Below are 25,858 nucleotides of genomic sequence, written 5' to 3'. Positions count from 1 at the left end.
GGAGAGGCGAGAGTGAGGAGTCGTTTGAAAGACGCTGGGACTTACTACGTCCACCTGCCTTCCAAACGGCAGCACACGACCGGCAAAGGGAGAGAGAGTATGGCAGGGAAGACAGAGACAACTCCTACCCCATGCTGGACCCTGTGGGGAACTGTATCACTCCGTCCTCATCTGAACTGGATGACATCCTGACAGTCACTGAAACCAGCAAAGGCTTGAACTTTGAGTATTTCTGGGAGAAGGCTCATGCCAGACGAGGCTACAAGCCCCTTCCACCTCCCCAACCAATCCCTACTGTGATTAATAACCACAGACAGTCTTTGGACACTCCTACTGTGGTCCCTGTTATAAGTGCTCGCAGTCCCTCCCTCGCCAGCGAGTACTACATCAGGTTAGAGGAGCACACTCCCCAGGACAAGTCGCCAACTCTTAGAGGGAAGGCACAGTCCTCTTTCCGTTCTGACTCGATTTGCCCTGGAGACATGGAGCTGGTGGAGATTCGCAGTGGGATGTTAGGTAAAGAGCGCATCCCTTATTGTTCCTCTGACAAGTGTGGAAAGGGGCTCCAGACCATCAGATCCAGTGAGGTTCAGCTCCAGGTGCCCAACACAGGTGTGGCAGAGTTCAGAGACACTTCCTGCAGAGTGACGGACTTCTCTGTAGTGGATTTAGGGGATGATGATGAAGAGGAGAAGACGAAGGGCAGCGTTGGAGATAAAAAATCCTCAACAATTTCCCAAGCCCCAGTCCTCCCTCCCAAGCCTCGCTCTATGTCCATGTCATCAGCCAACCACCATCACTCACGCCCCCTCCCCGCCCCTCCACTTGGATATAGAGGACTGCCTCACTACAGCATTAGCGGAAAAATCAAGACAGACCCCCATCACATGAGCAGCTGCCCACCTTCTGCTTTTGACCACTTGGGGTTCCATCGTTCCCGACAGACTCTTCCCCCATCACCATCCCTATCCCCTTCCCTCCCCCCATCGAGCCATCCAATTTACCCTCAACCTCCTCAAATGTGTCCTCCACCTCTACCTCCCCACTCCAAAACACAAAGAAACTGCCCCAGCTACAACACAACTGACACTTACTCAAGATACAGTAAGCCGCAGATGCAGAGATCTTATAGAGACCCACTATCCTGTGACTTGTCTGATAGAGACAGCGCAACCAGGCATGCTGCACCATTGCACAACTCCAAGGAGACTTCTCATACACGTGCAAAAAGCTTTGACTCCCCTGTTCGTCGAGAAAACCCTTTGCGCCCGATTTACCGCAATCTACCCCGCCCTCAGCCCACAAACCATCAGACTGAACGTCAGTCTTCATCTAGCCCCACCTACTCTGATGAGGATGACTCTCCCTTCATGTCTCCTGAGAGACCCAGCGGTGGGACTACGGTCACTCACTCCAGCCTATCTGAAGATGCAGACCCAGCCACTGCAGAGCTCTTCTTCAGGGGAATGAAAAGGACTCAGTCACGGCTTGACACCATCCTGCCTGCCATTTGGAAGGAAGATTCTGAACTTCAGGCAGAACGTGTAGCTGCAGCCAAAAAATCCCCCATGCATCTGTTTCTGACAGAGATATCTACGGTGACAGAGTCTAGTGAGTCCAAGTCAGAGGCTTCATGGGAGGGAGAGAAGGAGGAGAAACGGGATGGAGAGAGATGGGGGAACTTTGTGCTCCCCAACAGAGGGATGCGCCGTTCCCAGTCGCTGATTACAGAGCTGGGCTCAGCGGGGCAGTCATGGGGGGCAGAAAAACATATCAACAGGACAGGAGATGAGGGGGACTATACAGTTACTAAAGAATCATTTCAGGGGGAACTTTTCCTCACAGAGATTGATACAGGAAAGATGGACACAGATGTGGAGGGAGGATCAGAAAGTGACACAGTGAAATACCTCTATCCGGCAGGATCCAGATTGCAACCCTACGTCGGCACTCCAGGCCTCCCCTCATACACTGAGGCTGAGGAGGCTTATTCAAAGGGTATACGGAGGTCCCGTTCTCTGCTCTCTGAGATCACCATCAGCAACCAGGAGTCCGATCTTAAGCAGACTGAGAAGGAGCCACGGAGAACTGAAATGACTAGGGAGGAGTTCCTGAAGGAGATCCAGTCAGCAGAGACCTTTTTGACTGAAATAATATCAAGACAAAATGCTGCATCAAACAGGAAAGAAGGCGAATCGTCTTACTCCCCTACTCCACTATCACCTGAATATGAGTCCATATGCATTGACCCAAACTCCACTCAGACCATTAGTTTTCAGTCAGAGACCTCCATACGAGCATCCAGCAAAGGCAAAGACGATACACAAACTGAGGCCATCTATGCCCAAGTGACCAAGCGTGCTAAAAAGAGTGAGATAAAGGTTTCTATCAGACCCGACATCCCAATCCTTCACATAGGATCAAACAAACAAAATCTCAAACTGGACAGCCAAGGAAACAATGCTGACCACTGCCAATCTGATGAGTTCGTGTTTTCAGAAATAATGCCCAAAAACGGTCTACTCCACAACCAAACACTTGCATGTCAGAAAGAAGAGGAGTGTGCCGATGGCCCTGCCTTACCTGCTAGAGGAGAGCAAACAGATCCTTCAGAGGAATCTCTTATTGAGAGTGTTATAGAATCCAACACTGTAACACTGCATGAGAACCAATCGCTTTTTACAAACAAAGCAAATACTCAAAAGGCTGCCGTCATAGGGAATGGAGAGATAATGAAAGAAGGCCTACAGGTCACTAGTCCTGAGAAAGGAAATCAAATGTCTGGAAAGACTGATACCACATCATATGACCCTGAGAAAGAAGAGAACCAAACTGATGAAGTTTCTGTTGAAAACATCATAGCAGCTGATTTGGAGAACATTGATCATAGTCCAGAAAAATACTGTAAAATTGCCCAAAAGGCAGCCACTCCTACCACCACACCAACCACTCCCGACTGGGACCCATCCTCTGAAGTGTCACTTGCCACCCCCACTGACTCGGTCCTGTCACCTATGACTTCCAGCTCAGCCGACTGCCTCACACCTAGTGATTCATGGACAGGAGGAGGAGGAGGAATGGGAAGCAGCGGGTGGCGAGCTCTGGGAAATGAAACACCACATCGAGACTCTGCCTATTTCTCAGACAGTGACTGGGAGGGGGACGGGATGAGCAGGAGGAGCAGTGAAGGACTTACTGCCACTAGGCCGAGCAGTGGTCGAGGAGGGGATCGGGGAATACTGATGGGGATTGAGGAAAAAACCGAGGAAGAGGGAGAGCTGGGGGAAAAGAGTCCTTTGAGAAATAGTGTACAGATGTTAGTTAAAAAAACTGAAGCTGAAGAAACTGTCATGACATGTGAAGAGAAGGGTATCTATTACAAAGATATTCTAGGCAAAGGGTTGGAGTCAACACACAGAGATGACTCTGGCATTTTCAACAATGAAAGCAAGAAGTCAACTTTTCTGTGTGATGATCCCCAGGCAAAGGACTGTGTTGACCTAATTGATACGTTGTTTTCTAACTTAGATGATGAGCCACTAAAAGGGCTGCCACACAGTGGTGGGTATGCGTTAGACAACCACTACACAGATGGCATCATCTCTCAGATAACAGATTGCAGATACCAGGACTCTGCAGATAACGACTTCAATCTACGATCCAAAAGTCTTGCTGAGTCAAATGTTGTGATCAAGTCTGTATCTGGCAGTCAATCGAAAGACAGCATGTTAAGCATGGAAGATCACACAAGTGTCTCAGAGATAGATATTGATCACTCTGCACTAAATTCCCTCAAATATGGAAATGTCACTGTGGAAACAGTGGCACCATCCAAAGTTGCCAACGGAGAGTCCAGAATGTCTCAACTGTACAGCATTCAAACCAGTAATGCCATACTCACAGATGAAATGCCGTCAGTGACTGAGCCAAGTGTTGATGGGAACTCTGTCAATGATGAAGTTAGTGGACTGACATGTCTTTGGGCTCAGGAGTGTGCTGAAGAACCTGAGAGACGTGAAGACAGGTCTGGTCTAGACCACAATGAGTTGGGCCTGAGAAACCTCTGCTGCTCAGAAAGCAGTGAGGACAAGAAGATCACAACAGAGACGGAGAAACAGCTGGCTGCTGCAGAGATGAGTAACGCCATGAAGGAAAAGTCGCCACTGAGAGGAGCAGCAAGTGGAATGGATTCAGCCAACAATGTGGATAAAGATTGCGAGGGGCTGGATGTGAAAACGAAAGAGCTATGGAGAGCTATGGAGGAGGATGAAGAAACACCAGGACCTGATGTAGTTAGAGGGGAGTTCGACTGCCACCGTTTTTTACAATCAGGGGACTTGCGCTTATGGCCTGATGAAAATGACCAGTGGGCCTCTCCCGAAAAGAGGTGCCAAGATGTGGAGCTAAGATCTGAGTTTTTCTCTGGCTTCGGTAATAAGGCATGGGAGGTGGGGGATAGACTTGTAGTGGGTCAGGAGTTTTGGGAGACTGAAGAAAATGATGAACTTGCAGGAAGTGAACCCCACCCTGTTGTCTTTGATGGTTGTGAAGAAATGTGGAATGATGAAACACAAGGAATAACTGGTCATCTCAGCGTGAAGGAAAAAATGGATCCTGAAGACAGTGATACCCAACAGGCTGCCCGAGCAGTACAAATACAACAGGAGGAAAATATTGAGAATCTGAGAGAAATTGACAGTTTTAACAAGGAGCCAAAAAGAGAAATCTCTGCTATTGAAGTTGAGAACATGGAAATTCCAGAGCAGGAGACCTTGGAACAAAGAGAGAGGCAGATTTTATCATGCACAGAGACAGTCATGGACAGGGAAGGTCGGCTAGATTCCACGGAGACAGAGGAAAATCAAAATTTTAACAGATGGCATCAGAATCACCTCTGCATGATCCTAAAGGAAGAGCAGGCATCAACTGAACATGTTGACGAAGAAGAAGGTTCTGATTTAGAAAGCAACTTAAGTCTAGAGGATAAAAGTGCTCATATATCTATTTGCATCAGTGAAGCTCCTTGTGTGAACTCTTCAGACCTGGAAAATGTTGAACCAGACTCGGATTTAGAGGCTGAAGTGAGACCACAGCTTTCAAGGCGATACATAGAAGATAGAATCAGCATTATGAACGAAGAGGAGGACAGGACTCTTAATTTAAATCCCATCTCTTCTCCTTGTGACCTTGATGTACAGGAGGAGATAGATCCACAGGTAGACAATTTCAGCTCTGTAGATTTTCCAAGTCCTCCACCAAGCATAGACCTTGATGTGCAAGATGATAGATTGGAGAGTTTAGACGACTCTTTTCCTAGTCCACCGCTATCTGTTATCGAGGCAGAGGAGTTCATTAGTCACATTAATCTAGAAGACTTTATTGCAAGCACTGACACAGAGCCGTATATTTCCTCAGCTCATAACAAAGATGTGTCACAGCCTCCTCTGCAAGAATCCCCACATGCTACAACTCAGAGTCAAGGGATCTTAGCCAATCTGAACCTCCCCACTGTGCATATAACAATGCATGATGAGAGCAACCTTACATCCAACAGTGAAAATCAGGATGAACATGATAACCTTTTCCAGAAAACATCACCTTCCACCCCATCTTTACCCCAAGCTCCACCCAACAATCTCCCAGAATTATTGATTTCTGAGTGGAAAGATTTAGACGAGGAGCCCTTGGAGGACTTTGAAAAACTGGAACAGTTGTGCTGCATATCTGGGGATGAGGAGGGAACTCTGGGGGAGCTTTTCTTGGGGAACCTAGAGCTCCTGGAATCTTTGAAGAAAGCACCTGATCAGAGAGGTGGCAGTGCTGGGTACAGGGAGAGAAGTGAGGAGATATGTGACTCCTGTTCTCCTGAGGGGAGCAGAGTGGATCTGAAGGAGGACGGAATCTCTGATAACTCTGATAAGCTCAGGGAGTCTGCACTTCCCATGATCCTGGATTCCCAAGACAGACTGTCACCTCACAAGGACAGCAATGATGTGCTGAGATCATCAGGCCAGACATCTGACGTCAAAGACCAGGGATCACTTTCTAAGATGACAACAAAAAATGGCCTAATGATGCAGGTGAGCGTATTTTCTTTTGGTTTCTTGTGAGTGAAGATTGCTCAATGATTTAGCTTTCTGATTTTATTCACCCCTCTTTGTTCTGTTTTTGTTTGTTTTTGTTGCTTCAGGTGTGTGAGGAGAGGCTGCAGTTCTCTCTCAGTGAAAATGTGAAAACCAATGTACTTTGGGGAGCGACCGTTAAAGACACTGTAATGCTACGGCCCTGGGGGGAACAAATCACAGAGAGCAATGAGCTGGCCACTGTGAATGAGCAGAAAGAGGATGAAAGGTAAGAAGAAGGCTCAACTCAGAGATCTGATCCTTAATATCATAGTTTATATTTAAAGGGTTGGTTCACCCTAATGGAGTAAACAAAAAACATAATTTCTTTCTTACTTCTGGTAAAACTGTATCCTGCCCATTTAATCTACCCTTTAGTCATGAAACTAAAGCAAAATTATAGTTTATACATGCACAAAAAAGATATTATGCATTTGTATTTTTCAATGTTGTGTTTTTTTAATGTTGTGTGCTCAATGAATTAAATCCTATTCACCTCCATTGGTGGCAGCAGAAATCTTTGAGACAATCAAACCCAAATCTTTATGCATTCCAAAATACCACTGGTGTTATTTTTGGTCAGTTGACCCAAGTTTCAATAAATTCATATTTTCTTCTTTTGCTGTTGTAGTCAGGAGGAGCAGAAAACTGTTCCCAGCATTCAGCCTCACATTGACTCTGACAAAAATGATGCTGAGTCGCTCACTGTGATTGAACAACCTGAGGTCACAACACCTCAGCCCACTGGAAACCAGGCAATGAAAGGTACCTTTATTTCACATGTTTAAGACTAATAACGACTGTGCTAAATAAATACACACTCAATATACATAAATTGCTTTTTATAATGTTGATGATGAACATGTACAGTACATCGCAGTAGTTACTAGCCATTTAAATACATCATATTTAATATAATCTGTCATTTTCACAGCAAAACTTGCTCGTCTGTCTCTCGCCCTCCCTCCTCTTGCTCTGACTCTCCCCCTCACCCCCACCGGCAAAGGAGGATTTGGGGATGGGCCGATCGGAAATCGAATCGGAAGGCGGAGAGGCCTGTCGTCAGGGAGTGACCTTGACGATGATGAGGAGGATGAGCAGGAGGACGAAAGTTCTCGGAGGGTGATTGTTGTCACAGAAACAGACGTGGACAAACGTGTTGGGCTGAGAAGTTTGCTGAAGTCCCCCAAGGAACCGATGGACAGAGAAAAGGACAGAGGGCGAAATGTGTCCTTTTTTGATGATGTCACAATCTATCTTTTTGATCAGGTATTTTCATACATTTCATACATAATGAACAGATCATATTGGATTCAACTAAAGGGGCCCTGACTATTCTGTTTCATTGTAACAGGAAACTCCAACTAATGAGTTGAGCAGTTCAGCACCCACTAGTCCAGCCCCAGTGTCGGTCAAAAGCACCAAGTTGGATTTGCGTGGTAAGTTTGAAATAAGCTTGACATTTTTTGCCATGATAGCAGCAAGGCTCAAGGAATCTGTGAGTCAGTCTGCAACTTCCGGACTGAAATATCTCAACAACTACTGGAAGGATGGCCATGACATCCACGGTCTCATCATCATGTCAGAATTTCAGTTTGATCAAATACCTGCAAAACTAATGTGACAGCTGACTTAGTATTTGGTGCAAATTTGCCTCTGTTAGCATGTGAACATGCTCAACTAGGATGGTGACTATAGTAAACATTGTACCTACGAAACATCAGCATGTTAGCATTGTCAGTGTGAGCATTTTAGCATTTAGCTCCGAACTTTGCTGTGCTCGAGCACAATGTCGCAGAGCTGCTAGCTTGGCTGCAGACTCTTTATAGTTTTGTTATTCTATAAAAGAAATGCGCATTAGGCTAAAATATGTTTCCTTTTTTACACGTATTATTATTCAGTCTCCACCATGAGCTGCAGAATGACGTAATAAAATCTGACAGGCTCTAACTCATCTCCACCCACTGAAATGGAAAACCCTCAGTTCAACCATCTCCTCTCCAAAGATGCAGAGAGAATTAATCTTCTATAATTGTCCCCCTCGTCTGCAACGTGCAGCACTGAACGAGGACAAAAATCCTGTGATCAACAATGCAAACCGTAAGATGTGTTTCCCAACACAGTTTAATTTAATGTCCTTATTTGCTCACTATCCGTTTCGCACCTTATTTCACAGAATAATGAATGCTTGGGCTCAGAATTGCCTTCGAGCTCTGCATATACAGAAATGTAGAAAGACCAAAATTAGATGCTTTCATGCTCTTTCCTAGTCTTGAGAGTTGAGAGTTCAAAGCCTTGCAAGAAGAGGCTGTGTTCCCTTTGAGAATGTGTTATTTTTAACTTAAAACCATTGTGCTTTGCCTTAACTCGATTATATTAATAGATAGAGATTATTGCTTTATTTTCTGCCATGTATTCGCACTAATGTCTTATTCTCTATCTAAGTCTCAGACAGATTGTGAGACAGTAAAACCTAAATACATTGGAGCAAGCCCCCCAGACTGAAAGAGACACAAATCAAAATTATTTGTGTATTACTGTGTTTCTTTCAGTAATATTCTGTTTTAGATTTAGCATCAGATGTAGCATTGCACTTGAAATGGTTGGAAAAACAAACAACAGAATCGGATTTAGCAAAACCAGCCAATTGTCTATTTTGGCTGGAGATTTGTTATGTTCGTTAATGAAGCCTCAAACACTGATGGTAAGCTCCCTTCTTTCTAACTGCTGATTTAAAAAAAAAGAAGTAATTCTTCTTCCTCTGGAACCACAAAAATACTTTTTATGATTTTTTTTTTGTTCACATACCCAGTGGTTCACCCCAAGATCTGATGTGTAAAACTACTTTGATGTGTTTTTCGCTTCATTTCAAAGAGGGTCTGGCCCATGGGCCCTTTGACCTTTGGGCCCCTAGGCTTGTGCCAAGTAAGTCCATTAGGGCCAGTGTTGAGACCTTTAACTTTAACAGTTGTGGAAGTGTTTGATTTTTTTGTTTCTTTCCATCAGGGACAAACATCAAAAGCAAAGAATCAAAAAGGAAAGAGGATTTATCATATAAACCAAGGTCACCTGTGGGGGCCAAACCAGCGTCATCATCACGCTTCACTGTCAGCCCTGCAAATGACCCCCACTTGGTGTGATGTCACGCGTCATCTCGGGAACCTACAGAGCTGAACCCTCTTGGACAGGCCAATGAATTAACCCCAACAACCAGCCATTCAACCAGAGGCTATTTTTTTATTGAATAGGCAACTGAAGGAATGAGACTCCCGTTCTAAAGGCTGGACACATTCCAGGTTTTACCAGTGACAGGATTTTGTATGACAGGAGCTGTTGTGCTCCTGCCTGCCATTGTTTACAGAGTTTATTCAGAGCCTTTGGCTACAAGAGGTCTTTGGAAAAGGCAGCATATGCTAGTAGAAGTGGAGCCTGGAGCTTTGTAAAATCTGAAACAGATTTGCCAGCTATGCAGTGGGAGTTTCGCTGTATACCAGCTTACCTTCTCTTTTTCTGCTTCATTCTGTTGTATTTTTCCCCAGATTTGTGGGAAATGCACTTTCTTTAGTCATCCATCTGTCTGTGTAAACGCTTGGATTCCAGTCCTCGCTTAATTAAAGAAGTTGTTCAATGCAGTCAGTAAGTTGTTCTTGTAGGCAGCAGTTTGGAACAGAAATTGCGAAATTCCTCTATTTGAGAATACGCATTTACATTTGTACAAATATCATAATACAGGTGTATACAGTATCATTTTAGAGCTGTTTACTTTTAGATGTATTCTTAGACTGCACGGAAAATCAAACAAGCTATGTTCCTTAATACTTTGTTTTAAAGGTTTCTCTTATATTATTTATTGTTCAGTATTTATTTTATTATTATCCATTTAAGTAAAGATAGTTTCCATGCAAATTTATTTATTTATTTATTTGCTTTTGTGCAATTAAAATGTATTAACCTAACTTAATTTTGTTTGGGACAGAATACATCTAGGTTATATCTTCTCTTCTAAGATCTTCATAACATATAAATCAAAAATATTTTCCCAAACTTACTACTTGCTAAAAAAGTATTTTGTATAATTTAACTTGTTAATATATGCCCATCTGTATGGAACTATGTCCTGTAATGTTTGATTATTTTCCATGTCTATGAATTTTTAGCTGTCTCGTCATTCTTTTACCTTCTTTAAAGACAGTTAATGTAGCTTAGCATGATAAAATGAAGCCTTTCATCAGTAAATAACTCCATTTGTTTGTGTATCTGTTAATTTATGCCATTTTCTACTAATAAGAGTCCATCATGCAGTCGAGGTCCAAACTAGTCCATTTGTTTAGTCTGTTTAAATGTTGGTTTAAAACCTGTATTGTTTAAAGAATGGTTTTCAAGGGATGATGTAAAAACAAGGGGAAATAAAAACTACAAAATGTGAACCTCTTATTGATCTTTTTCATGACAATAAATCATATTGTTTTGTTATTGTAAAGTGCCCCTTGTTTCCCCCAATTAATGGTCCTGTCTGCTTTTTGTTTATTTCGCTGCTTATTGACTGCATTTCCCAGAATGCAGTGCAAAGGCTTGTACGTATTTAGTCTGCGACAACCGCGGTGATACGATACAACTAGCATAGGAAACACGACAACACCACAACAGAAGGAAACTGCGCAACGAGTCGATTTACCTTTTTACTGAAGAACTTTGAGCTCCAATGACACATAACATTCCGTTTCTTTAGATTTTGAGTCCGATTGCTGACCGTCGAGGTAAGTTGACGTTGCTTATTAGGCGTTTAACCAACGTACCAACCAACGCTTGCTAACGCTAGCTAGCTAACATAAGCCACGCATTGGCGAGTCCTGTGTCCGATAGTTTCATGCTCAGTTCTCGTCTTCCTCTTCATCCTGTATCACAAATTGTGAGTCGTTTGAGAGGCTGAGACGGAAGTTTTAACTCCAGCTATTTGTTTAAAACGGCACATGAATTTGAAGTGTCCAAGGCTGTAACCAACCACCTAACTACGGTTTTGTTCGTTCATTAAATATAATGTGAAAATGGTACACAAATTACACGCAGACACCACTTAAGGGCTTGTTTTGTTCATATTCTGTGGTTTTGTTCAATTAATATAGTTTATGTAAATAAAGACGAGTATTTAACCAAACCTTCAGATTGATTGGGTGGTCCCTAAACTCCAGGTAGAGAACCAGTGCTGTAAATATTTGGAATATTGAAAACCACTAAGATGGTGGTCAAGTATCATACATTTGCCCTTTTTTAAAAACCACAAATAATTATTGTTTTAGCACTACATGCTGCTTTTATTGTTGTTGCTAAAGCTAGTCAACAAAATTAAAGCTAACACAATTTTGGAATATGTATCAGTGCTTTGATGCTCTCGTGAAATATATTGAAGTTATGACTGATGGTCTTTCACAACAGATCAGTAGTCAGGACAATAACTTTTAATTTCTCCAGGCTACAACATGAAGAACTATAATGCTTACAATATAACCAGGAAGGTAGCATTTGAGTTTTATTGCTGTGCCATGTTGAGAAATGTTTGATGTTATATGGACTTTGGTTCAGGTTTGTTTCTGGTGTTATATTAGATAGATTAAAAGTGTTCTACGGTGCAAATCCTGTGGTTCAGTCAAGACCGCTGTTCGTCCACGGGATTCATTTTGGAAACTGCTCTGAGTAGGTTTTACCTCAATAAAGCGAGTCCCCTCCGTGTCCTCACACTTTCTGTTGCGGACTGCAGATGTCTCTGGCGGACGAGCTCCTGGCTGACCTTGAGGAGGCTGGAGATGAGGGTGAAGATGGTCTGTATCCAGAGGGAGAGGAAGGGGAGAGTGATGGAGAGGCGACCCAGGGAAGGATGGAGGCAGGGCTGGAAGACATCCCAGAGGAGATGGAGGTGGACTACAGTAAAGCCGAGAGTGTTGCATCCATCGCCAAGCTCCGCAATAGCAAACAGGTGAGTTATATATGAGGCATTGCGCGACTTATTTGCAATACAAGTCGAGGTTTGGTCAATTCCATAACATTGTTGTGTGTTCAGTTTTCAGAGATCATTGATAAAATTTCAGATTATATTGGAAAGCAGCGCAAGAACTCAGATGGTGAGTGATGATGCCCTTTTCTGAAGTGGTTTGTCTTTCCAATATTGTACAATCAGGTGTAACTGTCACGTTTTGTAATGTTTTACAGATTCTTCACCTGCATTTAAGTTGAATGTCGTATGATTTTGTTTCCTTTTAGTCTCAGGTCCAGTGGAATCTGACCCAGAGTACAGACTGATTGTAGCAGCCAATAACCTCACAGTAGAAATCGACAATGAGCTCAGTGAGTTTGCTCTTCCAGATTGGTAATACAGTTGAGGTTTTAGTTCAGTTCTGTATAATCCAAGTTGTCTTTTGTCTTTCCACTTTGTTCTCAGATATCATTCACAAGTTTACCAGGGATAAATATTCCAAGAGGTTTCCAGAGCTCGAATCACTGGTGCCAGATTCTTTAGATTACATTCGCACAGTCAAGGTGAGATGAATGATTCAATTGTCAAAACCCCATTTCAGAATGAAAATATGAAGCCCATATTCGCAACTAGTTTTTCTTTAGTTATTGATGCCTGTATAGAAATACGTCATATATACTATATATACTAAATTGGGTGGCATTTTTGTTTTCGTTTGTTTTTCTTTTTTTTCAGTGGTGACTGAAGTGTTAGTCTGATAAATTACATTGATTGACTTTGTGGGAATGTACCTACAATTTAAAGTTTTTATATTTTAGAATTTAAGTGTTGTAACATTGTAAAAAGAATTCAGGCTGATGGGTATTCAACCCTTTTTTTCTCCACAATATTTTAAAATATAAAGGCCCTAAACTCTTATACCATCCACAATTTTTTTTTATGAGCAGACCTTCTTCCTTTTTATTTTTATTCTGATAGAACAGGTTGAAAAATGTTTCTTATTGAAGATAAAGTATTCTTGATTTTGTGTCTCTTACTTAGGAACTGGGAAACAATCTGGAGAAATGCAAGAACAATGAAAATCTGCAGCAAATCCTCACCAATGCCACTATTATGGTTGTCAGCGTCACAGCCTCAACCACACAGGGGTGAGTCTGTTGTCCTCACAGGACATCAGTCAGGGCAGAGGGAGACAGTTTCTGGTTTCATGCATATCAATCCTGCTGATGCTTATTTAACTCTTTATCTATGCCAAATTCTGTTTGTGTTCTTGTGGTTGTAGGTCACAGCTAAATGAAGATGAACTGAAGCAGCTTGAGGAGGCATGTGACATGGCCCTGGAGCTGAACCAGTCTAAACACAGGATATATGAATATGTAGAGTCCAGAATGTCCTTCATTGCCCCAAATCTGTCAATCATTGTCGGAGCGTCAACGGCTGCAAAGATCATGGGTGAGAGATGCAAAAAGAACCACTTCTAATGTACCGTCTGCAGATTATACCCCACGGTCACAACTGTAGATGGCTTTTGTGATCCAAGTTATTTTTGGTATTGCTGTCACTTTGATCTCATTTTCGCGTCATCTTCCTTTCTCTGGTTTCTCCTCTTCAGGTATCGCTGGTGGCCTCACTAATCTCTCAAAGATGCCGGCCTGTAATCTGATGCTGCTGGGAGCTCAGAGGAGAACCCTGTCCGGCTTCAGCAGCACATCGCTGCTTCCCCACACCGGCTTTATCTACCACTGTGATGTTGTGCAGTCACTACCACCTGTGAGTAGAAAAAATGTGTCTATACACTCGACATTACCCCTGCATTGCTGAGTTTCTTGTTATGTAACAACTTCTGTCATTTTTGTCTCCAGGACCTCAGGAGGAAAGCAGCTCGTCTGGTGTCTGCAAAGTGCACTCTGGCTTCCCGAGTAGACAGTTTCCATGAGAGTTCAGATGGCAAGGTGATTGTACCTGGCAAGCTTCACAAACACCTTAAAATAAAAGGCTGACATGTAGTAAATTGTAACACTCGGTCTCTGTAAACGATAAAAAAATTAGCTTTTTGCAGCAAAATGGAAAAATCTAAAGAGTTCTGGCTCCTGTGGCATTAACCCCCCCCCCAGGTTGGCTATGATCTAAAAGAAGAGATCGAGAGGAAGTTTGATAAATGGCAGGAACCTCCGCCAGTGAAACAAGTCAAGCCGCTGCCAGCCCCACTGGATGGACAGAGGAAGAAGAGAGGAGGAAGGAGGTAAACAACCTGTCAGCTCCTTTAAACATTTCCTTGCCCTGCCAGACCGAAAGACATTATACAAATTCAAAAATGTTTTTATGAATAACATCGAGCAAATCAAACAGTCTTTGTAAAAGGTTACAGAGCTCGAACTGACTCACATTCATTTCCAGAACAAAAAAGTGAAACATTGTGTAACAATTGAACAAAGCACATGGCGATGCAGCATGTTGATAGAGGCTTATATAACTTGCATAGCCAAGTTTAGAATCAACTAAAAATGTAAAAAAGTTATTCAACTACATTTTTATCTGTATTGCACCAAATCGCACTTTGCATAGTGAGGTCGACGCCTCACAATATTACACAGAAACCCAACAGTTCCCACAATGAGCATGCACCTGGTGACCGTTGAGAAAAAGAACTCAGTTTGGGAGGGAGGGAGGGAGGGAGAGAGAGAGAGAGAGAGAGGGAGGGAGGGAGAGAGAGAGAGAGAGAGAGGGAGAGAGAGAGAGAGAGAGAGGGAGAGAGAGAGGGAGAGAGAGAGGGAGAGAGAGAGGGAGAGAGAGAGGGAGAGAGAGAGGGAGAGAGAGAGAGAGAGAGAGAGAGAGAGAGAGAGAGAGAGAGAGAGAGAGAGAGAGAGAGAGAGAGAGAGAGAGAGAGAGAGAGAGAGAGAGAGAGAGAGAGAGAGAGAGAGAACAGTTGTGTTACCATCGTTTCAAGCAGTCAGACCTGTACTATATCATAATAATATTACTGACACTTGTAGATGAAATGGTGCTATTAGTGATGATAAAAATGATAAATGTAATGCTGATGATAAATAAGCGGATGATAATAATAATAATGGTTCCGGATCCGCCAGCTGTGGATATGATACGACCTTCACTGTTCTTCACGATCTCTTTTTCTCTGCAGGTATCGAAAGATGAAGGAGCGTCTCGGGCTCACTGAGATCAGGAAACATGCCAACAGGATGACTTTTGCAGAGGTCGGTGGATATTTGGAAACCTGTTTTATGATCATTCACCATACTGCATTTTTAAGAAGTATGATTTGAGGTTTGGAGCTTATTTCTGGTGCACCGTTGCAGATTGAAGACGATGCGTATCAAGAGGATCTGGGCTTCAGTCTGGGTCAGCTGGGCAAGAGCGGCAGCGGGCGCGTCAGGCAGGCTCAGGTCAACGAGGCCACCAAGGCCAGAATCTCCAAATCTCTCCAGGTAAACACATTTATCATGAATTTGAACGCACAACAAAGGCGTGTGATATGTTAGTCTTGGTTCTAATGCCTTTGCAATTTTTGTTTCACTCAACAGAGAACGTTGCAGAAACAGAGCATGACTTACGGAGGAAAGTCGACAGTCAGAGATCGCTCCTCAGGAACCAGCTCCAGTGTCGCGTTCACACCACTACAGGTAAAAACATCCCCTCCCATCGAACGTCCCCCTGAGAACTGTGCAGGTGTTTGTTCAGCTAACAGTGTTCTGCTCTCATCCTCAGGGGCTGGAGATTGTGAACCCACAGGCTGCAGAGAAGAAGGTGGCTGAAGCCAACCAGAAATATTTCTCTAATATGGCGGAGTTCCTGAAAGTCAAGAAAGAAGCTAAGAGTTGAAAACTCAACACGCGCACGCACACAACATTGTCATCTAGAATGTAGAACAGTTGCACTCAACTCAATTTTCAATTTGGTCTAACGTTGTGCTTTGTCCTGTATTTAGTTTTAACTTTTGGTTTTTCCATTTTAATAAAATATGTGGAAATATGACAAAGCGTCAAGTTGTTGTTTTTTAGGAGGAAATATTTAGTTTTAGCCATTTAACTGATGGTCTTATAGCCATTATCTACAAATAACTTCACATCTGAACCCTTTATCTTGCAGCTGGTGTCATTATCGAACCCACATCTTTAATACCTATGGTGGCATGCATCAATTTACAATGGCAAGTAAAAGTTTAGAAAATAAATGATTCCATATTCTGTTTTGGAATGTCAGGACTTAACACCACACAATTAATTGGTACTTTCTTAAAATGATTTATTGAAATAGTACAATCCTGTTATAACCCCATTTAATGTCATCTCCCATGCAGAAGTGTGATGAGAAAAAATTGTAAATACGTCTTGAAATTCACATTTTCTTAACTGGCCTTCCATTGCTGAAAACCTTAAAAGCCCCCAAAAATAGAATTTATAAAAGGCAAATCTCTCATAACTTCATTTTCCTTTTTTCGCCTCCCCCGACCCCGAAAAGCCAGAAAACTAATCACATACAACATAAAATCAACTGCTGTACAGAGCTGCAGTTTTCATAGTTGCTTATATTGGGAAAAACACTTCAGTTTTAACACTCTCCCCATTCAAACTACTAAGAAAAGTGAGGGTCTGTCCCACAAATGGACCAAAGACCAGATCAACTCTTTGTTCTTCAGGGTTGCACATGAACAACCTCAGCAGGCGAGACTTTTCTTGCTTGAACCACGAGTTCAATCTACCACCAGAAATATGGTTTTCACTCTACATGTAAACAACGGTTTGTCAGTGCACATTCACTGTATAGGGGGATTCCACTTAAAATATCAGGTGGTAAATTGAACGCTGTGGATTTTTAGCATGAAGTAACATAACAAAACCGTAACGAAAGGTAGGACGCTGACGCAAACCAAACTCTGATTTAATTATCTGAAGCATAATTACAAATACATTCACTTTGCTCTGTGACCTTTTGCATTGTGCACGAGAAGTCCTCCATGGTGTAAGAATCAAACATTTTTTTAAGAGTTTATTAATTTGTCACAAACATGAATGTGCCATAATAATGCATTTTCTTTGACAGGTTTACTTAAAAACTTTATTTGCAAAGAGAGGGAGTCAGAGACCAGTTCAATTGCATAGCAATTTAATCCATGTCCAATAAGGACTCTTTCCCTGTCACAGGGAGAGGCCCTGTGGTCACTCTCAATCAGCGTTTTTAATTGACCAAGACAATATCAATAAAACTATTGATAGCTGCTCACTATCTCTAATAGTGACCATGTTCAACAGGCATCACAGGGTCTTAAAAGAAGCCGTGCCTACCCACCGTGGCTAAATATCCACTGTGTTCCCATTCTAAACCACCAAATTACAGTAAATACAAGATGGGCAGTTCACTTAACAATCAAATCCAAGGTTTGTTTTGTGTCAAGTCAAAGGCTTCCAGGCTCATGTTGGGTAGGTGGTACAGAGAATCTTGTTGAAACGGAAATAGAAAACAAAACATGAGAAACATGCATGGGGTAGGCTTTCCTAATGCCACATACTGAGTGTGCACACAGACAGGCACAAACGCAGACCTCTCCATGAGAGCCCTCCCAGCTCGTGCAGCGCAATGCCTCCGATCGGGCCCATGGGGCATTTTTTGTCAAAAGCAAAGCGCTACATGAGGAGAAAGAGCTTCACATTGAGATGCAGCCTATACAGACACCAGTCTCCATTCCAGGAGGAGGTTTCTACTACACATCACAATCTCTATCCACAGTTTGGAGTTCAGTCTCGGAATGTCAACAGCAGCACGTTTAGTCTCTCTCTGTCCTTTTTGTGTCCCTCCGTCTGTCACTGCAGGTCCCGGTCTTCGAGGTACCTATACTCAAAGGTGAACCCCTCCTTCTTCCTCTGGCCCCATTTCTCATAGTCAAAGTAAATGTAAGTGCCCTGGAGGAACAGCAGAGTGGAGAGAACGATCATTAATAATCCAGAAACCACAAACTAAAAGACTAGCTTTGTGTTCTTTGGAAATGAACTGCGGTGAAGCTGCACCTGTTCAAACTCATCAGTGATAGTCTTGGGCTCCTCGTGCCTCTGGAACCACATCATGTACTTGGTGTGAAACCTCCATGACTGCTTCTTCAGAGCCTTGGCAGACAGATACTGAGCCTTGGTGCCCTGAGAAGAGGGGGTGGTCAGAGAAAACCATTAATGTTACAAAAAATATTTTAATACATCATGGAGAAAAGGAATCAATCTGGAGTGGGTGCATCTACCTACCTCCAGGTAGTAGAAGATGAAAAAGAGCGTTTCTGTGGACAGCCTCTGGTAGAACTCTATGGAATCAGAGTGGTGCGGTGGTATCTGATGGTGGAAGGGCAAGGTGGGACATGGGTTCCTCATCAGGTATTGCCTGTAGGACAGAAGCAAAACCAGTTACAAATCCTCAACAACAAATAATAGATCAACACTTGGCTCAGTCATTGTTTCTCTAGAAGTACCACCAAGTGGTTGTATGTCTCTGTCCCCAGTTGTAGGAAATATGTCCATGATGATGTCCGTTATCATTTTGTTTCCAGAGCAGGACTGCATTCACAATCGGGAATTTTTTCATAAAACTTAACAATTATGTTGATCAGATTGTTAAGAGGTGCCTTTCAATATATTTGGGTCTCTGTATTTCCATGGCAACGGGTTTGATTTGGCCATTTTGAGACATGGCATGAGTGTTCTGTTTACTACTGTAGATATGAAGGGATTCATTTATTATCACTGCCACTGAATTACAGGATTACTCAACACTCGACACCTGCACACTTAACCAACATGAAAAGACAAACTGGAGTAGGTCTTACTGTATTTAAGATAATTCTCCTTAAATGACGTAAAATAAAATGACATGCCTCTGATGTGTACCTTTGTGATTTGTGTGTATGTGTTCTTCAAAAACAACAATCAGCTGATCCTTATCACTGAGGGACTTTTTTTATGGAATGTAATGACAATTGGGAAAGATATTAGATTTTCATCTATTATCTCTATTTATGTATATCACATAATAAAGACTTAGTTGTCCAGGAGTAATGATGCTGTTTAAATTGTCTTAACTGGGATTTTTATTTTTTTTAATCGGTTTATTATCATTACAAAATTATTATAGTGCATTTGTGAAATGAACATGAAACAGATGCCAACCCAAGCAATGCGTCATATTTATTACTGTACTTGTCCTAAGTCACGTAAGGTGCATCATAATTGTTTGTACCTGATCCTCTCAGAGTCAGAGGGGTGTGGCATGTGTGTCCAGGCGGACTCCTGCATGGCCTGCTGGTAGAGCTGGTCTTTGGGGAGAGGGGTGGGACCCAGTGGACAGACCCCGAGTGAGGGTGGGATGCTGACTTCTGACACTGACGGCTGAGGGGCGGCAGGAGTGCCAGGCGCCGCAGACGACCCAGAGAAGATGTCTACACGATGAAGAAAAAGTGAAGAGCTACATCAGTCACACAAAAAGACTATAGAACCACTAAATGCTAATGTACTAAATTAGTACAAATTATTAATGTTGTGAATTAGTCAACTAAAAAACAAAAACAATGAGAAAAGGACACAGACATACAAGTTCTTCATACAACAAAGATGCAACCAACTGTGATTGTGATGCAATATACCGCTGTTTATTTAATGTTATTAAAACTTAGTTTTGATAACAGTAAATAAACAGCGGTATATTGCATAACTCAATAAATTTTCTGTCTTGAAACTGATTAATGATTTTAGCAATATAATGTTTTTGACCCAATTCACTCTAAGTTGCTTTTAACACTTTCAGCATAATTTACTGATAAAGTTGTTTGGAGTAAATCCACTTCCTTCTCTTTAATCAGGTATGTGTAAAAAGCTGCTTTCAGACATGCGCTGAAGTCCAGACACTTTGCTGAACTTTTCCGGAGGGGCTGTATGAGAGCGAGCAAATGTCTGCAAATGTTTCTCTAAACACGTTCTGGAACTTTACCTGCCAGCCCCGAGTAAAATTTCTGGAAAATGTCAACAGTGAGCCAATACAGCAGGAAAATCTCCTGAAGATTCACGACGCCCTACCTGGGCGCCACCACTTGCCTGAATGCTCTGGAAATTTGTTGCTGTTGTGAACGCATTTGACTTGGGACAAACCCCTGCTGCGCTCTTCATATTAGAACAGCAAACTCCGGAAAATGTTCAACGCAAATTTCTACGGTTCATGTCTGAAAACGGCTCAAGTGATAGGAAGTGAACGGTGTGACAGAAATAGCTGGTCTCTGTTCAATAAATCAGTGCAGAAGTAATGCCTGACCATTCCGACCTCTGTCTGTCAGGTGCAGGTTGGGAATCTCTCCATCTAGGCCTGATCCCAGTGCTGCTCTCTCGGCCATAACCTTCAGAGAACTGAGAGGCTCAGGAGCCTGAGGGGGAAACCACATGGAGATAACATGAGATGAAGTGAAAAAAAAAGCTGAAAAGAAATACCCAAGCAGAAAAATGAATAGTACTATTCCAACAGGCCTATCAACCACCACCATCAACTATGCTTAACAATGACCTGCACTGGATACGCAGAGTAATGTGTTGAAAACCTAAATGTTTTCTGTGACAGTAATGCTCGGAGCAGAGGTTCATGGGATATTTTAACACTGCTATTTACAGCTGAACATATCAACATTCTCCTTTAATCTACCTGAATAAAGTAACTGAAAAATATGACTGTCATCTTAAGTTATTTGCTAATTCAAAAACAATCAAAACAAGAGATTCCAGAGTTTGTAGTACGATGGCAGATGATTAGTTGGACAAAGCTTCATATTTTACACCTTCACTTCCTTCTCAAAATGCCAACCTGGTTTCTCTCGTCTAACAAATGTCTCTGTGTGGTGATTTACAGAAGCTGCTGCCACACCTGACTGTAATCTGACTTGTTCTCACGACAAATTATAGCCATTCAATTAGGCAATTAGCTGTCTCTGACAACATCCTATGTCTAAAACTCATGTGCTAACGCATGTCCTGACTCTGCCTTGCTGACTCAGCTCACCTTGAGGCCCTCGGAGGCCTGTGTGTAGGAGTGGGGCCCGTTAAGGAGACTCCCTCCTCCAGGTGTGCTGTCTGAGAAGGAGGGGGACGGAGAGCTGGGAGGCAGGGTAATGGAGCTGATTAAACTGGGACCATTGTCCATCCTGCACCAGGTATAGTGGGAAAGACAAGTAAGACAAAGATAAGTAACGTTACAAAAGAAACAACAAGCAGCAAGACGAGTGTCAGGACTCAGATGAAGTTGACAACAAATAACTTACGGTTGACTGGTCGACGAACTGAGAGATGAGGGTTGGCTGCTTTGTGACTGGCTCGGTGTACTCAGAGCTGATTCTGTGGAGCTCTCTGCTACTACAGCACTGTAACCTGATGGCAGGGTGAGGGAGCGGTTAGACAAAAGTTCTTTCATAAAAAGAGAAGACAAAGTTGACTTGAACAGATAAGCAAATAGTCCCATACAGCCAAGCATAACAAGTTCACATACTTGTGCTTCCATTTTGCTTGAGTCCACTGGGTGGTCTAGCGGGAGCAGCATTCACCCCTACTCCTCCAACCACGCCAACATTCCCCCCATTCCCTCCCATCATGGCAACTACACCAGAGGTAGTGCTGACAGTACTTGCGGGCACCTGCGAGGCACCAGGGGCCACATTTTGCCCAGGAACCAGACTCAGAATACTCCCACTCAGAGAGTTGTGAGCCGGGCTGGAACCAAGTAATCCAAGCCCTGTCCCCGCCCCATTGGTGGTGACTCCACTGGAGCCAGAGGTGGGGGTGGAAGTGCTGCTCTCCACTGAAATGCTGGACTGGGTGGTGCTGCTCAAACCCAAACCTCCTGATGCTGCCTGAGCGTAAGGGGCAGGTGTGGAGCCCGAAAGGAGCCCTGCTATTGTGTTTAGAGGAGTGGGGTGGACACCCAGGCCTAAACCAGGCATTTGGTTGGCACTGCTGGTCCCCGTTATGCCACCTTTGCTCAACCCCAGTCCGAGCCCGAGTCCCAAACTGGATGCCGGGGTGGGCCCGGGTGTGATCTGAGACTGAGAGTTGGGAGCTGATGAACTGGGTGTGCTAGAAGTAAGGAGAGGCGGCGCAGTGGAGGCTGGGAGTAGGGGATTGCTGGGGGGGCTGGGGGTGTTGTTTGAGGGGAGAGAAGGTTTTGTCTGAGATGGCTGCTGCTGCTGCTGTTGCTGTTGTTGTTGTTGGGGCGGTTGGTTTTGTGGCTGAGGCTGTTGTTGCTGTTGCGTAGGTTGATGCTGATGTTGCTGCACCGCACTGCTGAAGCTTCCTATTAGACTGCTGCTCGTGGGGATGGGAGTAATGCCTCCCACAACACTCGCCATGGACACCAGGGAGGAGGAAGAGGAAGACCCAGAGGTGGTGGAGGACGAGAAGGAAGATAGCAAGGATGGGGTGCCGTTCTTCACAGGTGACTGAAAATGAAAGAGCGCCAGGGAGAGGCATTTGAGGCAAAACGTGTGCAGTGGTCAACTACAGCTTAACAAAGTGCATGAGAAGCAAAGTTTACTGTGAACTATGGAGGTCCATATATGCAGGAGATAGTACAAATTAAATCACAAGTCTCCAACCATGGTCCATGAGAGGCCAAAACCCTTCAGCCACATGATTCTCCAGGACCAAGGGTGAAGAGCACTGAACTAAACTGTTCATCTACTGACACACCACAGATGAGAACCTCTCACCTGACTAACTTCACTGTCTGTCGATCGTCCCCTTTTCTTATCGTCCTCTGAGTTCTCCTATAGGAGGAGATACCTTGATATGACATTCCGCTTTTCAAACGTTGAATCAGCAAACTGGCCAGAAGCTTATAACACAATGGGGCTTGTAGAAAGGTTAACTTAATGCAAACTTAAGACAGGGAATATTTGCAAAACAGCATCAGTCTAGCCCAACATCCCTTTAACAAAATCACCCAAAGTTTTTCATGATATAAGGAAAAGAACTTACGGCAGTGCATGTGGCTGGGGATGGAGGAATGGGTGAAGAGGAGGTGGTGGAAGTGGGAGTGCTGCTGGAATGGAGATACATCTCATCGTCCAAGGTGCCCTGACCTGACGGAGAAGTCGCAACTAAGGCTGCAGCTGCAAGTTGAAGAAGGAACAGATCAAGTGTCAAATGTTGTCAATACAGACGCCACTAAATCTATAACAGCATCATATCCCTCCCTACACTCAACAGTGCTCTACTCACGGATGTCTTCCAAGTCCAAATCATCGTATAGGAACTCGTTCTCCTCAAAGTCTGGGTCTTGGGACGAATCAATGTAGTAGTCGACATCATCCTTGATCTTCTGGATTGCATCCACTGGCACAGAGTCATTATCCAGCATTCGTAATATTGTCTCCAACATACAAATGTGGAATCGATGCCTCTCGATCAACCGTTTGAGTTCCTCGATGCGATCTTGCTTCTGCATGACAGAAAGAAGACGAGTTTGACGGTTAAGCAGAACTTCGACCACACCATAATACAATTGAAATGGTAAGGAACGACCGTTTACCCGAGTGCGAAAAAAGATGAAAATCTTTGAAAAGAACGAGACGAGGACTTACGTCTTTATCGCCCTTCTTCTTTCTCGTCTGAACTGAAAGCGATTCCACCTCACTTTCAAACTGATCCACCTGCATATTTAGAGTGTCTATCGTATTCTGCAACAGAGGAAGAGGTGAAAAGCAAAGGCTGTCAATTGATTTAATCAAAACACCTTCTTAATAAAACTGCCCTAGTCAATAAAACCCAGGTGATAACTTCTTACGAGTTTCTTTTACCAAATCCTTTACTCATTTTGTTGTCATTCTTAAGTTGTTGGTTTTTTTTGTTTGCCTTTGGTGCAAGATGATTTCAGGCAACCAAATGTACAACAGGTGAAGATAGTTGGTGTATTACTGTTAGCCACTGTCCCGTTTCCTCCTTTTCCCTCTGAGCTGGATCCACTTTCTGAGCGAGCCCTAAGCCTTCTTTAGAGTAGGCTTTTGTTTTTGTTTCTCGTTCCACCACCTTGAACCGCTCCATTTGCTAAGGCAAGTAAAAAAAAAAAGATCACAAAAACATTGTTCAATTGCATGTATTGATGTGACTGAATTCACACAACAAAAGCATCTTTTTAAAAAAAGGGGAGGTAATGAAGACCCATACCGTCTCTATAAGTTTGCGGTTCTCGACTAGCTGCCTTTTGTCTTTGATCTCGTTTGAGGCCACCCATGTTTTTATCTGGTCTCTCAATCGCTGGGAATAGCATGGTGAAAACATTACAGCAGGTTTCCCATTGCAAATAGAAATACTGTTGATCAAGAGTGCAGATATAAAAAAAATCTATGTTTCTGTACAATTCTGTGTCTGTTATCGTGTCTTACCTGTAGTTTTTTAATCTCTTTCTTGAGGTCAGCCTCATATTTTTCCTTCTGGTTTGCATTGGCTGCATTGTGGAGCTAAAGTGTTAAATAAATGAGATATTCCAAGTTTTGTTGCCGTCGCTTTTTGAAACAGAATAGCAAATAAACGTGTGACCGTTAGATATATTACCTTTTGCCAGATATCTTCAAACTGTTCTACACCTTCAGCTACTTTTTTCAAACATCTATCGATCTCACCTGTGGAGATCAAAGATGCGGTTCAACATTGCTGTACAAAACTCTATGCAACACAAAAGTCCTTCACAATATGTACAGGGGAAAAAAGCATAAACACACAGAGAGGTAGATCAAGTCCATCTGAGTGTGTATACAAGATGCCAGTACGTTGGCTGCTGTGCAACATTGCTGATGAGTTCCACAAACTGTCCTACCTTGAAGTTTTCTCTTGTCAGCCATGGCTCTGACTACGACAATGTCCACATTCCGTCTGTCACCGGGTGAGCTGTGCACAGAAAACAAGATCTGAATTTTAAAAAAATGTTGTTTTTTTTAAATCACAACGATCCCTTCAAAGGAGCGATCAGAACATCAGCGTGTAGACACTGGGACTGACGGTGACTGCAGCTACCTGGCAGGTTTACGTTAACTGCACAGAGAATGTCAGGATTCAAAGACCTTCTCCTCCACCACTCTGGACAACCGTTTGTCCACCGTTACATTCCTGTGAACGCAGCTGATATTGCCAATGTTACCGATGTGACTGGCATGGTTGTCAGCTAAAATTAGCCACCTAGCAGGCAAACGTTACTGGGCTAATGTTACTACTAGCCAGTTGCTTAGCTCGTCCACCTCGCTCGGTTACCATCGAGACTGTTTAAAAACAAATCGCACGGAGCCTGTTCATGGTTGGATTTCATTTTCATGCATCATTATTGTGGGGCCCAGTATAGCTTTTGTATTGTGGTTTTGCATTGTGAAAGACACAAAATACAAGAATCCGTTCCAATCGTTAACCTGCTTGCTAATGTGGCTAACTGTCTGGCTAGCTAATGTATAAAATGCTAGCTAGCAGCTTAGCTAGCCAATTTTAGGAAAAAGGGAAACTGGGTCAACCCGAGCATCTATATTTATAATTGTTTACGACATTTACCTAGGGTATGGACATTCGTTTGTCTTTTTTTCAAATACAGCCAAAACTAATTCCAGAAAATCTTCTTTACTTCCAAATTGTATTTTCTTTTCGACAAGCTCGCTCACTGTAATGTAGCTGAAGATGGACGGTTGCTAAAATCCCACCTCCGCGTTTGGAGCCTGCCCCAAATCCGACCTACGAGATCTGATTGGACACAACTCACGTCC

At 43.1% G+C, this 25,858-nt stretch overlaps 3 protein-coding genes across 9 annotated transcripts in view; 2 read left to right on the top strand and 1 right to left on the bottom strand.

Moving 5' to 3' along the window:
* The window catches only part of lmtk3 (lemur tyrosine kinase 3), a 19,128-nt gene extending 8,579 nt beyond the window's left edge, over positions 1–10,549 (top strand). For 3 of the 4 annotated variants that reach the window (XM_035640372.2, XM_035640452.2, XM_047334509.1), the window contains exons 11-16: positions 1–6,080; positions 6,191–6,351; positions 6,754–6,887; positions 7,057–7,391; positions 7,477–7,561; positions 9,129–10,549. The exon at positions 1–6,080 is cut by the window's left edge and continues 164 nt beyond it. In XM_035640372.2, coding sequence (XP_035496265.2) covers positions 1–6,080; positions 6,191–6,351; positions 6,754–6,887; positions 7,057–7,391; positions 7,477–7,561; positions 9,129–9,262 — 6,929 coding nt within the window. In that variant the 3' untranslated portion in view covers positions 9,263–10,549. The remainder of the gene's footprint in view (positions 6,081–6,190; positions 6,352–6,753; positions 6,888–7,056; positions 7,392–7,476; positions 7,562–9,128) is intronic. The other variant, XM_035640284.2, reaches the window with a different exon arrangement.
* A 148-nt stretch (positions 10,550–10,697) lies between these two features.
* prpf31 (PRP31 pre-mRNA processing factor 31 homolog (yeast)) lies at positions 10,698–16,083 on the top strand. Its single transcript, XM_035641430.2, has 14 exons — positions 10,698–10,879; positions 11,878–12,093; positions 12,178–12,238; positions 12,378–12,461; positions 12,556–12,653; positions 13,132–13,238; positions 13,373–13,542; positions 13,703–13,860; positions 13,953–14,042; positions 14,205–14,332; positions 15,233–15,305; positions 15,408–15,536; positions 15,633–15,731; positions 15,817–16,083. Exons 2-14 carry the CDS (start codon positions 11,878–11,880, stop codon positions 15,928–15,930), a joined length of 1,527 nt encoding a protein of 508 aa, XP_035497323.1. The 5' UTR covers positions 10,698–10,879; the 3' UTR covers positions 15,931–16,083.
* Positions 16,084–17,071: 988 nt separating this feature from the next.
* cnot3a (CCR4-NOT transcription complex, subunit 3a) lies at positions 17,072–25,807 on the bottom strand. 4 transcript variants are annotated; one of them, XM_035640704.2, is made up of 18 exons: positions 25,650–25,807; positions 24,931–25,001; positions 24,669–24,736; positions 24,500–24,574; positions 24,282–24,371; positions 24,033–24,161; positions 23,699–23,794; positions 23,337–23,556; positions 23,094–23,227; positions 22,826–22,882; positions 21,610–22,555; positions 21,386–21,491; positions 21,127–21,268; positions 20,392–20,500; positions 19,327–19,525; positions 18,342–18,474; positions 18,114–18,239; positions 17,072–18,008 (listed from the first exon to the last, which is right to left on the bottom strand). In XM_035640704.2, the coding sequence occupies exons 2-18, from the start codon at positions 24,953–24,955 to the stop codon at positions 17,910–17,912; spliced, it is 2,754 nt and encodes a 917-aa protein (XP_035496597.1). In that variant the 5' UTR covers positions 24,956–25,001; positions 25,650–25,807; the 3' UTR covers positions 17,072–17,909. The 4 variants fall into 4 exon arrangements, with proteins under 4 accessions (XP_035496597.1, XP_035496750.1, XP_035496676.1 ...); XM_035640857.2 differs by having other exon boundaries at positions 20,401–20,500; XM_035640783.2 differs by lacking the exon at positions 25,650–25,807 and adding an exon at positions 25,128–25,501.
* Positions 25,808–25,858: the final 51 nt, after the last annotated feature.

The sequence above is a fragment of the Scophthalmus maximus genome, chromosome 1 (genome assembly GCF_022379125.1).
Source record: "Scophthalmus maximus strain ysfricsl-2021 chromosome 1, ASM2237912v1, whole genome shotgun sequence".
NCBI classification, from domain to species: domain Eukaryota; kingdom Metazoa; phylum Chordata; class Actinopteri; order Pleuronectiformes; family Scophthalmidae; genus Scophthalmus; species Scophthalmus maximus.
This window is presented reverse-complemented; position numbering and strand designations above follow the sequence as displayed.